The 16,181-nt window shown below is 41.6% G+C and overlaps 1 protein-coding gene across 1 annotated transcript in view; it reads left to right on the forward strand.

Moving 5' to 3' along the window:
- LOC100759078 (alpha-fetoprotein) overlaps nt 1-16,181 on the forward strand; it is a 44,245-nt gene that overhangs the window by 17,407 nt on the left and 10,657 nt on the right. Inside the window, 5 exon segments of the mRNA XM_027388375.2 lie at nt 2,500-2,714; nt 4,253-4,385; nt 6,502-6,599; nt 9,041-9,179; nt 10,771-10,997. Coding sequence (XP_027244176.1) covers nt 2,500-2,714; nt 4,253-4,385; nt 6,502-6,599; nt 9,041-9,179; nt 10,771-10,997 — 812 coding nt within the window.

The following is a 16,181-nucleotide window of genomic DNA, read 5'->3' on the forward strand; positions in this document are numbered from 1 at the left end:
CAGTAGAGCTGCATGTCTACAAGGCTTGTCTGATGTTTTCAGAGCTTGTTACATTTCGCCATATTGATTCACAGCTCCACACTGACCTAAAGGAGTATATTTATTCCCAATATTAATCTTCCATATTGCTCTAATGTAATATTCTCATGTCAATCATTAGAACTCAGGAAGGTTCTCTCAGCTTCTCTCTGACTCCAAAGCCCTGCAGGAACAACCATCTAAGACTGTGTGGTAATTGCTACAACACTCACTTTTTAAATGCTAGTGCCCAGTACCAAGCCTAACCCTTTCACTTTTATCTGACACTTAGAACATCTGTTCTGTTCCTGAAAAATACTTCATTTACTTTCCACAGTCTTACCAAGTATTTTTTATTACTGATTTTGCAGACTAGGAAGTTGAGGTACAACGAGGTGAGAAAGTTTCCCTAATTCATCGTCCGGAAGTAGCAATTCAAGACAGCACTTAGCTGTCAACCACAACAGTAATTTATTTATCCACTGCAACAGATGGAGGGAGAAAGTTTTTACCTTGGACTATCTCTGTCCTTATGGGTTCTTCTATCAGTATTTTCCTCTCCTTTTCTTACTACTCTTTGAAATTCAGTATTCCAGGCAGTTCTGTTCTCAGGTTCTCTCTCTGTCTCTGTCTATGTTTCTGTCTCTGTCTCTCCCTCCCTCCCTCCCTCCCCCTGTCTAGACCATACCGTTTTCTGGACATGAATTTTATTTCCTGACTGACTGAAAACTAGGTGGGGCCACTTGCCTGAGTCCTAGTTAAAAGTTATTTAGGTCATTTGAGGTCCAGCGTACAGCTCTCTCCTGGGTTCCATCCTACAGCACACTCACTCCTGTTATTAGCAGAGGCCACGGTGGCCTGGGCACTTGTTGAAGTATCTAGATTCCTGTGTGTAACAGGGACACATGCTGATTAGAAACGCAAACAGAGATCATTTATTACAAAAGAGAAGGAACTCCTGAGAATAAGAGTGGACTAGTGACCTAAGGGAGAAATTGCCCTCCAACCCCACACCCCACCCTCCCTACCCCACCCCAAGCATCATGACCTTTTCTAATACATTTCTATAGCACCATCTCTCCCTCAATTGTATGCCATGAGCTTTTTCTCAGTATGCTCTGTTAATTAGATGAAATCCAGATGGAGAAGGGCTCCCTGTCTGTCTTTCTTTGAACACTGTTTTGGTTCATGTTAACCTGATGTTTCAGTCTCTAGCCCCTACTCTCCCATCACACTCTCATCCCAGTAATGTTTAGTGCTAAAGGCAACGCCAGGAGCCACAGGTAGGCGTTAAAAAAGCTGGCCTTCCTTCCTGGAACTGCTGCCTGGAGGAGTCACCTTTCCTCCCTAACAGTGCTGAGCCACCAAGAGCATGCTGGTTCCCCAGTTAACCAGCTCACACACAGCTTACACATCCTTCAGAGACTCAAATTGACCCCATGATTTGTCTTCCATATGACTCTTCAACTTAGATTTCCACGTCACCCTTTCCTAGATTTTGTGAGTACCTGATACTGCTTAGTGCAAATCTCCCTATAAATGCCTCATTCTGTACTCTGAACATCCCCAGGAAATTCTTTGGTCTCACTCTTCAGACACTGTCCTCATCTGTTCTTGTCCCTGAACATGAGTTTTAGTGAATTATACTTCCCACGGTCCCAACTAGTCCTGGGTCCTGTCTCCTCATTCCCTTCACTCCCTTTTGTCAAAACATTTTTCCCCTTCTACCTGTGAGTACCCCCTGGTCTAAATACGCCTCAAGTAATTCCCTCAATGACTTTCAAATGACCCTATCCCAACCACATCATGCTTTCTTACTGCTAAGATTTTATATACATATAAAATAGATAATTCTAGGATATCTTTGTCTTCACTTGTTTCAAATTAACTTCTAATTATCCTTTGTGACTCAAGTCATTCAAGACCATCACCGTGACCTCATCCTACCTAGATTGTCAATTTCTTTGATTTCTTTTGAAGAATCACATTGATCTCCTTATATTACCATTTTGTGGTTGTTTTGTTTAGTTATTTGACTCTTTGAGTAGATCACAAGTTCTTAATTCACACAAATAACCGATTCTCTGGGTACTTAAGATGACATATAAGTAGAATAGCAACATGGACTACACCAAGTAACAGACAGGATGATGTGATCCTGGGACAAATGCTTCCCAAACTGGGATCCTACAATAAAAACAACAATAGGACTGTGATTTTTGGACTAAAAGTGAAAAAATTAAAACAATCTGTCCTTTCCTGTCTTTTTAATAGGTAGATAAAAAATTTGAGATGCTAAGTAAGGTCAACTAGACAAGAATTTCTTTCCAAAATGAGTTATGATGAATGTCTCCTTGGGCCTTTTCGTTTGCATGGGGTAAAGCAGTGTATAGTATCAAGTTTCCCTATGATATTCTCTAATTACAAAGATAAGTTGAGAACAAAGCAATCAAATAATAACTGTCCATTCATGTCTCTCAGCACCAGCTTATGAACTATACCTGCTCTAACCAGGCCATCTTATCCAGCAAGTTTGCTCAGTGCTGTGAATAGCCAGAACCATTCCGTGGGGAATGCATTATCAACTCGGGAAATGATGACAAACCCAACCTTTCACCTCTGTCATTCAGAAGGTTTACAGAAGACCAGTCTGCCTGCAAGCAATTCAGTAACAAGCAGGATGACTTTCTACAAGAGTAATTCATCTTTCCCTGGGTGCTTATGAATTAAGTTGAGAGATGTTACAAATGTGAATGAAAATGGGGCCAGGGATGGGCTCTATGGCCAAGGGGAGATGCTTTTAGAGTCTGAAGCTGTCATTAGATATTCAGCTCTATTCATGATGCCATGTGGGAATGTGGGGTGGTTGGGAATAACACATGAAAGAGAAGCTAGAAACTCCTTTATTCCCAAATGCTGACAACTAGTGTAAGGGCTTCTAAAAAGAGCATAGTGATAGTCAAATGTCACAAGCATTGGAAGGAATGAGGGACTCAAGGATAAATAATACGATCAAATTGGTATTCCTAGCACTTCTGTTCTAATTAATTTAATATACACTATCAAATGCACATAACATTTAAGCATTAAGGAGTTAGGATATTAATATCATTGGTGGCTATTCAGAAGTAGATAATAATTTCTGCATTAACACAGAGTGATTTCAAAACATAGTATTAAGACAACAGTATTGTGCAATTAAAATGCCTCCAGAGTCACTTATGCAACCATGAGAATTGAGTTTTCCTCAACACCAAATGACCTCACTTATATTTTACATATTACCTAATAAAATTGAATACCACTATCTGAATCCACTCATATAAATTCCTAAACTTGCATTTGGTACTGAAAAGTCAATGGACCTGTGCTGACTAGACCCAATAGTAAAAGGCACATTAAACTGTGCTTTCGGGGAACCTGAGTTCCAACCTAGCTTTGATATTCATAAGCTGTGTGGCAGCTTGAACTCCCAGGAAGTGTGTTCCAATGGTAAACTGAGGCAGTTGATGAGGAAGCACCAACAGCCTCATTTTAATCCTGCGTTTAGAGAACATTCTAGAATCAGTTTTATTTTCCTTTTAAAGATTATTATTATTACTATTATTATCATCTGTGTGTAGGCATGTCTCTGTGAATACTGAGGCTATCAATGTCAGATTCCCTGGAGCAGGCGTTACAGGCAGTTGTGAGCTCCTGTAGGTGCCAGGAACTGAACTCTGGTCCTCGAGAAGAGCAGTGTGTGTGCTTAACCACTGAGCCATCTCTCCAGCCTTCTTTTTTATTTCTTTCTGATGAATAAGTGTGTAGATTATAAAGGGACTAGTCACACTTACTGCTTATTGTTTTTTAAAGTGGGGAGGATGGTTCCTGGAAGGTCCTTTAAAAAAATCCCAAAGGTAATTGGAACATATGTCTTCCAATACAAATACTTGAAATTAATCTCACATGGAAGGATCTAGACACTGAGCCAGAATCTGCTAGTGTTTCAGGTTCAAGTTCTGAATCTGCCATTCACTACCACGTAACTTTGGAAAATCATGTGATTTTATTGATTTTGCTTTCTTCTCTCAAAACATATCAATAAAGACCTTCTGAAAACCTCCCAAGGTTTCTAAAGTCAATTCAATTCCCTGGTCAACATGGTTTAAAAAACAAAAACAAACAAACAAACAAATAATCCATAGCCTCTGGGTTTTAATTTTTGTCTTTTCATGTGTCCTATGCAATACAGGTTTCTTTATGAATATTCAAGGAGACACCCGGAGTTGGCAGTTCCAGTGATTTTAAGAGTGTATGCCACATATAAACATTTACTGGAGAAATGTTGCAAGTTAGAAAGTCCTTTGGAATGCCATAGCTGTGGGGTAAATTCTTTTTTATTTATTTTTTTAAACATGTTTCTCACTAGTGGTTATAAACAGTGAAAGTCCTAGTCCCGTTATTCCACCCTTTTGTAAAATGAGTCTGCATGTTTAACGATTACTGGGCAAGAAGCAAGGTTTCTTCCTAAATTGAGGCCAAATCATCACACATAGCATAGTGACTTGTCTGTCTCATAGAATTTTTCATGAGACACCCCCAACGCCCACATTGCCACGTGTCCTCTTTGAAATGCATGCAGATGCCAGCTCGGCACAGTAGCAGGGCAGTACAGCCTGCTTGGGTCCCATGTCTTGGAAAAGGCTTCCCTTCCAAGCTCAAAATCTGCCTGACCACAGTTCTTGCTATGCAGTTTTCATGGAGATGCTAGAGTCCTCACAAGCTTCAGCTTTGATGGTTGGCCGCCATGGATTCCCAAGGCCTAGGTAGTTCTGACTTTTGTTTTCTAACTGATGGTTTACACAAAGCAGGGACTATCTGGGAGATACTGGCCCAAGTCCATAGTCCCAGCATTTGGAAAGCAGAGGCAGGTGGATCTTTCTAAGTTCGAGGCCATCCTGGTCTATAGAGGGAGTACCAGGACCTACAAGGCTACAGAGAGAAACCCTGTCTCAAAAATCAAAAAAAAAAAAAAAAAAAAAAAAAGCAAAGGTGTGTCTTTTGGTGTCTTGGTTCAACCAGGTACAGCCAGTATTTCTGTTTCTAGAGAAGTAAATATGACTGTGAGCCCTTTCAAAATCACAGGCTTCTGTGCTAGACAGTTTTATGTCAACACAAACTAGAGTCATCAGAAAGGAGAAAGCCTCAATTGAGAAAATGCCTCCCTAAGACCAGTCTGCAGGCAAGCCTGCAGAGCATTTTCTTAGTTAGTGATTGATGTAGAAGGGCAGGCCCATTGTGTGTGGTGCCACCCCTGGGCTGGTGATGCTGGGTTCTATAAAAGCAAGTTGAGCAAGCCATGGGGAGCAAGCAAGCCAGTAAGCAGCACTCCTCCATAGCCTCTGTGTCAGCTACTGCCTTCCTGTCCTGACTTCCTTGATGATGAATAGCAGAAGCACAAACTAAATAAACCCTGTCCTGCCCAAGTTGCTTTGGTCATGGTGCTTTATCACATCAACAGCAGCCCTCACTAAGACAGCTTCTACGGTAATCTAAAACTGTGGCACCATGCAGGAGCATGGGTGGGCAGAGGGTAGGCAGCCTTACCATAGCACCCATCTGAATCTCTCAATAGCCTGGGAAAACAGGCCATGCTGCAGTTTCTGCAGATAAGATTAAAGTTCAAAGGGTTAGACAATTTGCCTAATTTACACCAGGATTAATGACAGCGATAAGAATAAAACACGGGCCATCAGCTTACAAATCTGCGGAATTTTCCCTATGCCAAATGCTGCTTGTTAGGATAAGGTAGACTGTGTTACTGAGGGAATGTGCGCCTGTCCAAGAGTTGAGCCTGCAAGGTTACTAATGCCTTCTCACTGGGTCTATTTCATAGTTCAAGAACACTTTGACTTATCTTTAGCTCTGAAAATCTTGTTTGGTTCCTTTTGGTGTATATTTGTGACATGTTTTATAGCTGTGACTGCTAATGTTTATATTAGACCATGACTTCTTAGCACACATCCATCTCTATACCTATATATTTTAAGCTTATATGTGTGCATGCATGCTGCAATTATAAAAAGCCTAATTATTAAATGAACCAACGGACACATGCACACACACACACACACACACACACACACACACTGACAGATAGATCTATATACTACCTCTCCCTCTCTCATTCTGGTTTGATGAATGATTTGCTTTGTGGCTATAGAAATTGTCATTTAGGCCCGTAAATGAGTTTATGTCATGGTAAGATAAATTCTCAATCCTGCTGTTACACTTGTTTCCCACAAAACATGTGATGATTTCTTTTTCAGAAAAAAAAAAAAACATTTTTTTTAAGTTTTTCAAACTCACTAACTGAAAAAAAAGGAGTGTTTAAGCAAATGTTATTAAACTACTCAGGAAATTTGTTATTTGTATTTGTTATTCTAACTCAAGGCATATTGTTTTGACCCTGGAAAAACACTAACAACGTCTATTTTTCAGAAAGAGATGTTCCAAAGAGTGGTCTCTGAAAACCGTGACTGTGTTAAAACTTACTGTGACTTATATAAGAAGTTAGGAGGCCCTAGCTTCCAGGACAGGTATTCTCCTAAAATGGCCCAGATTCATCCTTGACTATTGGTTAATCCCCATGCTAAGAGTTGTTCGGAATTTGCACACACTCTTAAGTTGAGTATTAACCAGCCCTCTGTGCTGATTCAATAGATATTTATATAACTTAGGTAGCCTCCATTTTGCTTCCAAAGCTAGTTCCCCAGATGCCTCTGAGATAAGGGAGTAAATCTGGCCTTGAAGGGCCACCATGAACTCTCATACCTTGGGGCTGTGACTGTGACTTGGAATCAAAGCTGCAATAGAGATTGGAATCCAGGATTCCTTGTCACTTTCAAGTCAGGTTTTACAGGCAAGGCTGGTATGTTTACCACCAAGTATAGAGTTAGATGGATCCCTTAGTTATTTGTCAAAGGGAATAGGAACACCGTGGGCACAGAGAGCCTGGGAAATCCTATTTATCAAGGATTAAGTAATCTAAAAGTAAAGCCCATGCTGGGAATCTTTGAGGTCTTACTAGAATGGTCTATTTAGAAACACAGTATTAAAGAAAAGTGCAGTTTGATGTAGTATCTCATAATATCGAGTTTGAATTAAATGTCCAAAATAATGGATCACGGAACATGTCCTGGTTGTTTTAGGCAGGGCTTTTGGCTTAGTGTTTTTCTATTATGTTGTATTCAGTTGCTAATGCCCACTGGAAAGATTAGATTTGTGGCTCCCAAACTTTAGGATGCAACATTAGAACCCAGGCCCAGATTCTCCCTGGCTGTTGTAGAAAATGTCTTTCTTCCATGTGGGTTTTCTACTAGAAATGCAGCAATTAATTCTAATTGTTTGTGGTCTTGAACACCCAGTTCTGTAGTGTTTCTCTTTAAAACCACTTCATGTCTTTCTGGCATCAACACCGCTATCCCAATTCAGGTCATTTTCTTTTACTTGTGTTGCTAGAACCAGACTTAAAATAGCTCGACTCCCTGCTGTGATGTTGGGAATCCGCAGTGCATTCTTCTCAAAGAAGTCATTACCTTAAGACATGATGAAACTTATTTCATATCTATTTCCCCTCCCCCACCTTCAAAAAACACCCCCCCCAAAGCCACTGTCAATGACCTCCCAATTCCTCCTATCCTATGCCCACCACCTGACTCGTTCAGAGGCATTGCCATTTCTCAGTTCTGAAGCCCTTTCCTCCAGTTGCCCTGCCTGGCCTCCTATTGGTCATCTTTTATGCACTGTCCGGGAGCTATCATTAGGAACAAACTCTGTCAAGGTAGTATTGAAATAGACTAGTTTCTTCTTAATTGAATAAACATTAAACCAGAGTGAGATGCGCATCACTAATGCAATGTGTGTCCACTAACAGTTTGTAGAGACAGACAGAAGTCACAGTCCCCAGCCACAGCTAAGCAGATACAACCCATTCTGCACAATATTTGGTGAACTCATTCTGAACAATGACTAGTCCTCAAGATGATTTGACAGTCCCACTTGTCAAAATTCACTCTAGCTTTACCTGCTAATGGTCCTAATTCGCATGAATTAGCCCTTCATGTATCTTCAAGCAATGAGGCATTTTGTAATTTGCAGCAGGGTTCTCCCTGAAGCCAAGCTCTCCCCACACCAAAAATCTGGGAGAAAGGGGAGCTGCCTATGTCCCTAGATCTTGAGTCCCCAAAGAAGACATTGCTGCCTCATAGAGTTGATAGAAATGTTTTAAAATACGTATTTATGCACTTAGATATGGGAGGAATCCATTCAAAGGTTTTCTGAAGTGAATGCACTAAGAAAGGCGGAGGGGGAGGCAATTCCTTCCCTCCTTTTCGGCCAGAGACTTGAGCCTTTTTAAAGTTCTAACTTAGCTCACAGCACCGGTAGCACTCCGCAGCTCCCACACACTGTGCTTGTCTGCCCCTGCCATCTGGGGTGGGAGTCCCTGGAGAACTCGAGCTGCTCCACCCAAGGCAAATAGTCCCTAGGAGCTTCATCAAACTCTAGGTATCCCTGATTAGTCCAATAAAGATGGGTTAGGATGGAGGCGGCCATGAGTGTGAGGACAATGGCAATTGTGTCTAATTACTCACTGAGCCATCAGGACAGGGCAAAAGAGGTCCTTAAGCCTCATCTAATGCCTCATTCCTCCTACATCAGAGATAATGTTGGATATTGTGAGAAACTGTCAATCAGTGGTTCTCAACCTTCCTAATGCTGTAACCTTTTAATACAGTTCTTCATGCTGTAGTCACCGCCAACCAATAATGAAAATTATTTCATTGCTACTTCATAACTGCAATTTTGCTACTGTTATGAGTCAACATGTGAATTCTGATATTCAGGATATCTGCGAAGCAACACTTCTGAAAGTCTGATTCCCCAACAGGGTCGTGACCCACAGGTTGAGAACCCCTGGTATAGATGGATATTTGCGCGTGTTCATATTACCTAGAGTAAGAAGAACTTAATGTTTTAGGCTCACAGTCCTTTATACTAAGAAAGCTCCACAGCTGTCTTCACAGGAGTTGGTGATATTCATGAGGAAGATGGCAGCGGCTGCCAGTAGATGCTGCCCACTTAGCGATGAGCTGCAACCTGCCTGTGTCGAGGATGCGGTAAGCCCACTTGTGAGGCATCTACCATCTGTCAGAAGTTCTGCTTCCCTGTCCCAAGGAATCATTTATGTGGACAGATCCATGACCTACCAAGGGGATTAATAGTCCTCAGGGAGACTCTTCCCAGGCAACTCATGCCAACTGTTTTTAATTAGCAACAGGGGAGGATTGTCCCCTCTCCAGCTTGTGTCATCAGATACACAAAACTTTCCCCTGGGTCGCTTACAGGAGTCTATTGCTTGGGTTTTAAAGTTGACAAAACCGACTTTGTCAGGAGTTTGAAAGATGTTGCAGATGTCTGATGAATGCCCGTGGAACTCGTGATGTTTAAAGTGTTAGTGCTTAAGTATGCTCATTCACAAGGAGCAATGTCTTCTCGGAGCCAGAGACCATTGGTTGCATTAACAGGCCATTGTTTTCCTCAACCAAAATATTAGAGAGATTGAAATCAAATAGGAGCATTAGTTCACATGAGATGAAAGGAAGGGCAGGAATGAGTACATTTCCTCCAGGGTCCCTTGAAGCTTGATTATAACCATTCCTTCTTCACCGTGGAGACTGTCCCTGAGCTGCAGGGTGCTCAAACCGCTGAGATTTAGCTTCTAGGTCTCTCAAGTCACATGGCTCGTTTCTGAATTCTTATTTGGTGCTACTTTTGTTTGTCCTATATTCACAGTAGACTGTATCCTTTATACTAACTTGCTACAGCCTTTCTTCTAAGAAAGCAGTTATTTAATTAAAGATCCAAAGTTATTATCTAGCCCTACCTTCATTTTCACTTAAATTTTTTGTTGTTGTGGAATCATGCCTTCCTTGAGGAATTCATCTGATTAGATTCATCTGTTCCTAGAGCCTTGCTTTGGGGAAGTTGTCTTGGTTACTTCTAAAATGGATGAATTCATAATTCAATGTTTGTGTTGACTGGTTTGAATAACTTCATCCTCAAATGCCTGAGTGACAGGGCATTTGGATGGCCAGTGTACACAGAGTGTCACACAAGCAGACACTGTGAGGGTGAGTATTTGTGTTGTGAGCACTGGAGTGGGAGCAAGATAAGGAGACAGTTCTAGAAGGGGTCAAGAAAAAAAGGGAGATGACAGAAACAGGACCAGGCTCCCTGATCATGCATTTAAACACCCCTGGAGCACCTACTGTGTGTCAGTTCTGCAGTTGGTTGCAGATGTCTGTTACCCAGTTGGAAAACACCGGATTGGAGCTTGCAGAGAAGTACTACCAGCCTACACATCCGAGTCACACTGGCTGTAAGGTGGGCTTGGTGATTGATGCTGCATTGGTGGTGTTGGGTAGGTATAAGAAGCTGTAATCTCATGCTGAAGCCAGTCTATCAGATGACAGAGGAAGGAACCTCGAGATGACTCAAGTGCACCTCAGCCTGACAGTGACATGAAGAGGGAGCTTAAGCTGGGGCTCAGTCCACACTGATAGCCTTCTGTTTCCTCCCAAAGTGAGACCTAGGTGGTGTTAGAAGAAAGTCCAGCTTGGGGATGCGCAGATATAATCTCAATGTCTATGGATAAAAGGACAACAAACACGAACTCACTGCTCTCACTTTGACTCTCCTTTGGAAAAGGCAAAGCTGATCCTTGGAGCTCTGTGCAGAAGACATGATGCCAAGCCTGTCAATGCTGGAATGGGCCACTGCTGTGACAACTCCTATGCCTTCAGGAAGTCGTGCTTTGAAGACCTGCATGTCGATGGAACTTACACTCCTCCGCCTTTATCTTGTAACCAAGTCATCAGCCTTGAAGAGGACTTGTGCTGAGCACAGGAGGAGGTGCTTCACATTGAAAAGCAAAAGTAAGCCTGCATTCACTTTGGTTTTTGCTACCAATAAGGGGGATGATGTGGAGAAATTTAAGCCAGCTACTGATATGACTTCTACATAATGAAAACAGTAACAGATGTTCTGTTGGAAATCAAATGGAATTAAAAGTATTAGACAAGTTAGCCAGTATAGCTACTGTGCTGCAATCCCTGCTTAATCAGTTAATGAGAATGAAGGAAATTTCTAAGAAAATATTGGCAGAGATACATGAATATAATTTCTCCAAAATGTTGAAGTCCAGGCATTAGTGTGATAAGGTGTTCTAGACAGAAAACATTCTCTTAAAGAAGTTTGGAAGTGGTTTGTTTCCTTTTTCTCCTAGGAAAGGAGCACTACACACAAGAAATGGAAGTCAGAGGAATCCTGCAATAAAGTGATCTGTTTGGTTTGTTCTTATTAAGGGTAGATTATGGAGCTGGAGAGATGGATCAGTGGTTAAGAGTGCACACTGTACTTGCAAAAGAACTAGGTTTTATTCCCAGTGATCCTTGTCAGATGGATGTCAATCATAGCCATCTACAAGGGATCTGATTCTCTATTATGTGCTCATGTACACTTACATATACATACACATAGGCACACACACACACTAGTTAATTAATTAAAAGTTTAACATGGATCATTTAGATGGCAGAACTTCCTAGGATTTTACAGGACTTGTATGTTGAGGAAGTCCTTTGAACTGTTCCATCAGATTCGGGAATATTACCTCATAGTATGTCCTTATATTAACAACTAGCATCTTCAGGTGCCATTAGGAGCAGCTGTTTGGAAGAGCAGGTTTTTGGGTGGTAGTAGGAGGTGACAGTTGGTAGCAGTGCAGTACCAAAGAATACAAGTCTTCAAATCCTTGATTTCTTTCTGGTTTTGAGGCAGTGTCTCATGTAGTCCAGGCTAGCCTCAACTCACTATGTAGCCAAGGATGACCTTGAATTACTGATCTTTCTCTACTTCTGGAGTGCTGAGATTATAGGCATACACTAGTATTATGTATTGCTAGTGATCAACTCTGAACTTCATGCTCACTAAGAAAGCACTAACCCACTAGCCATATCCCCTGCCCTTTCTTTCCCTCTTGAAATGCAATTCCTGGCACCAGATAAAGCTTTGCAGTGACTTACTATAATACAAGAAGACAAGATGTCCCTTGATGCTCACACTAAAGTAACTATAGTACATAAGCATTCCCACACCATTTTCTATGAAAACAGGAAGTCAAAGCATCATGAAATGGGCAGACTTTAAAGTCCTCTCAACACCTAATTGAGGAAATCCTTCCAAAATACACTACATAGTTTCATCATAAATATTCACAGTTCCCACTGCTTATTGCATCATTAGAAATGTTTTAATTAATAAGAAACTCGTCCTTTTGTTGATTAGAAGTCTGTTTTCTCATCACTTCCCAACACAGTTCTACTTCTGAAACTACAGTGAAAAACTCTTCACAGACACTCTGTCTTAAGGACACATTCTTTCCTTAATGTATAAGTTGCGATTATAATATAATTACATCATTCTCCTCCCTGAGGAGAATGTAATTTGTTAAATTAACAAACTCTGAATACTGTAGAAACAAAACCCTGGAAACTTAAGCAATAAAGGTTAAACAGGGCATAAAAATTTAGAAGGTAAACTAGAAACTGAAGTAGGGAAAATGCTAGAGGACTAGAGGCTGCCAAGTCGAGACTAGGGCTGGGGAGCAACAGCGGACAGAGAGATAAAGCAACCCCAGAGAGGCTCCCCTGTGTGACTGTGTGGGGTGAGCCTGCGTGGAGGCAGCGCAGCTCTCCCACCAGCATCCCCGCTATAGAAACGGCAGCTTTTGTGTTCGGAGTGGCCAGAGTAGCACTACTCCCCGATGTTCTCGTCCTGAATCTCATATCCATACATCCTGAATCCGGGTGATTGGAGATCCTTTCTTGCTAGCCACATGCACAGGCCATTTCTCCTTGTTACATGGCGAACTTCCAAACTCAGCACGCGTGCTCTTCCTCCCTCTACTGGCCATTCTGAGAACTGCATCCAGAAAGTAGCCTAGCGGCAGGCGGTAAGAATGCCCATTACTTTGGGGAAGGGAAGAGAAAGACATATAGGAACTTGCAATTGTGAGTCAGAAGATAGAGGGAAGTGCAGGTGAGGAGGCTTCGTTATAACTGAAAACTTCATTAGAATAGTCAAGACACTCTCTGATTATTTGCTAGTGTAGGAGAGCTGTGATGAGGTGTGTGTGTGTGTGTGTGTGTGTGTGTGTGTGTGTGTGTGTGTAAGGTAAGGAGACCTTGGTTTAAGGAACATACTTTTAAATGGGTCAAGTGGTCCTACCATCATCACCACCATCACCATCAATGTCACAGACTGTCATTTTTTTTTTTTTTGAGACTCATTTGTTGAGTATCTTCAGTGTGCCAGGTGCAACATTAGGCTCTATACTCAGTCTTTTAGTATAGTATCTATACCTTGGCTCTCACAAAGCCCTTGCAGCACACATACACAAATGTTCTTTGTATATATGCAGGGTGGACCAGTGAGTGGAAGAACTAACCCATACCATAGACCATACAGAGTTTACCTTAGCTAATAGAAAGCCTGTCTTCTTAAATTGCTTTGGGACGCTTAATGCCCTAGTCCAGATAGAGGAACTGCAAACAGATGTCTAGAAACAGGGGATCCTGGTGGTATAGGCTGCCAAGGTTCATGATTTGATCTTCTCCAAGGCACCCATGATGATTTCTGTGGCTTGGGACTTGAGTTAAAGTCTCTTTGCAGGTTGCCCAGTGCATTTCAGTGCCACAAGTGATTCTGTGTTAGTAGGAAAATGTATATTGAGACAAAACCCACCAAACTGCAGTGGGAAGAATATTTCTCAGTTTGAATAATCAGTTTGTTACAATCTGATAATTAGTATTCAAAGGTGGCATAAACTGACTCAGTTATACACTCAGACACAGGAGTGTTTCCAGTCAAGCACGTTTCAGGTTAGGTCTAGTTAAGAATGAAGACTGGATATGGATAGAACAGTTGGCTACAATAATTGTATCTTCTGATTTTTATTAAATATTGATTTGTTTTTAGGATAAATGTAACTGTGATCATTTATACACACATACATTTATACACAGACAAACAGAGAAGAAAGTTGTATCATTCAAGCCCAAAAGTATAGAAATGCACGTTATAAATTAATGTGTGGCACAGGAGTACATGATGTTGTATTTGTATGGTTGGTGCAAACTTCCACAATTGCTTCCTGCCCACCAGTCTTTAGATTATATATAATTAATAACGCAGGTTCCATCAGCTCTTGCTACAGCCTGCTTGTATAGCATTTCTGTGCCAGCAATTGTCTACAGTTCTCAGGAGGGAGTTATGAGACACTCCTCTACTTTCACAGTCCCCAAAAGCTCTCCAGGCCTGCAACCATGGCACTGTTCCAGACTCACTGGGGTGCCCTGCAGCTACCTCAATTACCCACAAAGCTGTGGTCCTTCTCCCCACCTCCCAGGATGACATGCTTTCAGAGGTGCTCCCATGGCAGAGCTGATATGCCTTACTGGTTTTCGGAACTTGAGAGAAAAACATTTTCTCAGCACTTTTCAAAGAGTTAGTGCCCTGTCCCAGTATGATTGGGAACTGAGTCTAGCGGAGACCCAGCAGGCAACAACAGAGTTCTCCCTGCTTCCATGGACCCAGCCTGTCTTGTTAGCTAGACATCTTACTCAGGGCTTCTGGGTTGGGGCTTCATCCTACAGATTTGAGAGATATGTCCAAAGAATCTGAAACCACTGTTGCAAATGAAAAATGAAGGATACTTTCTGATGAAAACAGAAATCATAACATTGAATATCATTGAAAGGGGAAAATTAATAAAAGTCTAAAACCCAGACTCCAAAGCCCAAAAAGAAAACTCTAAGCTCCCAAAAGGCAGCCCAGCAGACAAGGTTAAACAAAGGTCCACAGGATTCAAGCCCTTAGACCAGATGTCACACCCTAGAATGGTGTCCACATTCCTCTGGGCCAAAGAGGATCAGATAGTTAATTGTAGAAGTCCCCAGCCCAGGAGACAATTAACAAACCCATTTCCTCTGCAGCATCCTGCTTAATTGCACCTTGCCTAAAGCATACAATCTTTGTCCTGTCCTGAGTAACCACGGAAGTTTTGTAATCTTGGGGCTTCCAGCCGTACAATTTTCCCTTATAAAAACACCCCTCAGTCAAAAGTGGGTACTTCATTTGTTCCCGAAAGAATGGGGCTCCTGCTGCAGCTTGTATCCTCAAGTCAGTAAAGAAACCTTTGTCCTTGCATTTGGTGAGTTGTCTCCTTGTTGGCGGGTTCTTTTGGGGTTCCAAAATCTGGGCACAACAATCATAAATAAAATTACGGGCACATTGCCTGAGACACAGGAAAGAGTAACATACTTGGAAAGCTGACTTACAGCCACACTATTTTAAGTATTTCTTCTTATAATATTAAAGTGTGTATTATATATATATATATATATATATATATTATATATATATGGTTGTTAATTATTCTTTACAACAGCATTTTAATGGTTCTATAATGTTCTGCTTTATGAACCCAACCATTTTCTATTGTTGGACATAAAAATGATCTTCAATTTCTATGATAAATTACTATAAACAAATTTTTCATATATACACTCTGCCACCATATCTGATTTTACCTAAATGCCTAGGATCTTGCACTAGGGGACACATGGGCTTAGATGAGATGGCCTGGCTTCCTTTGACTCTGCCATGTAACTTCTCAGAAGCAGGCAATGTCATGTTTGGAAAGCCAGCCATGTCTTCTGGAAATTTCTGAAGACTGTGTGAACTGTGCTGTCTCACTGATGACAGTCCTTACTGTCTCACAGCCCTGTGTGTCCTCAGGTCGGGGAAGGGTGTGGCTGGCGATGGGGAATGTAGGAATTTCTGTGTTCTGAGACAGTGTCTCTCTATGTGGCTCTAGCTGATCTGGAACTTTCTGCGTAGGCCATGCTGGCTTTGAACTCATAGATCCTCTTGGTTCTTCCTCCCAAACTCTGGGATTCACAGTATGCACCATCTTGCCTGACAGAAACAGGAATTTGAAGGAAGCATGCCAGATGGGCACCACACCAAGCTGGAAGTCTGCTTTTATTGCTTCATGC

Source organism: Cricetulus griseus, assembly GCF_003668045.3.
Source record: "Cricetulus griseus strain 17A/GY chromosome 1 unlocalized genomic scaffold, alternate assembly CriGri-PICRH-1.0 chr1_1, whole genome shotgun sequence".
Taxonomy (NCBI): domain Eukaryota; kingdom Metazoa; phylum Chordata; class Mammalia; order Rodentia; family Cricetidae; genus Cricetulus; species Cricetulus griseus.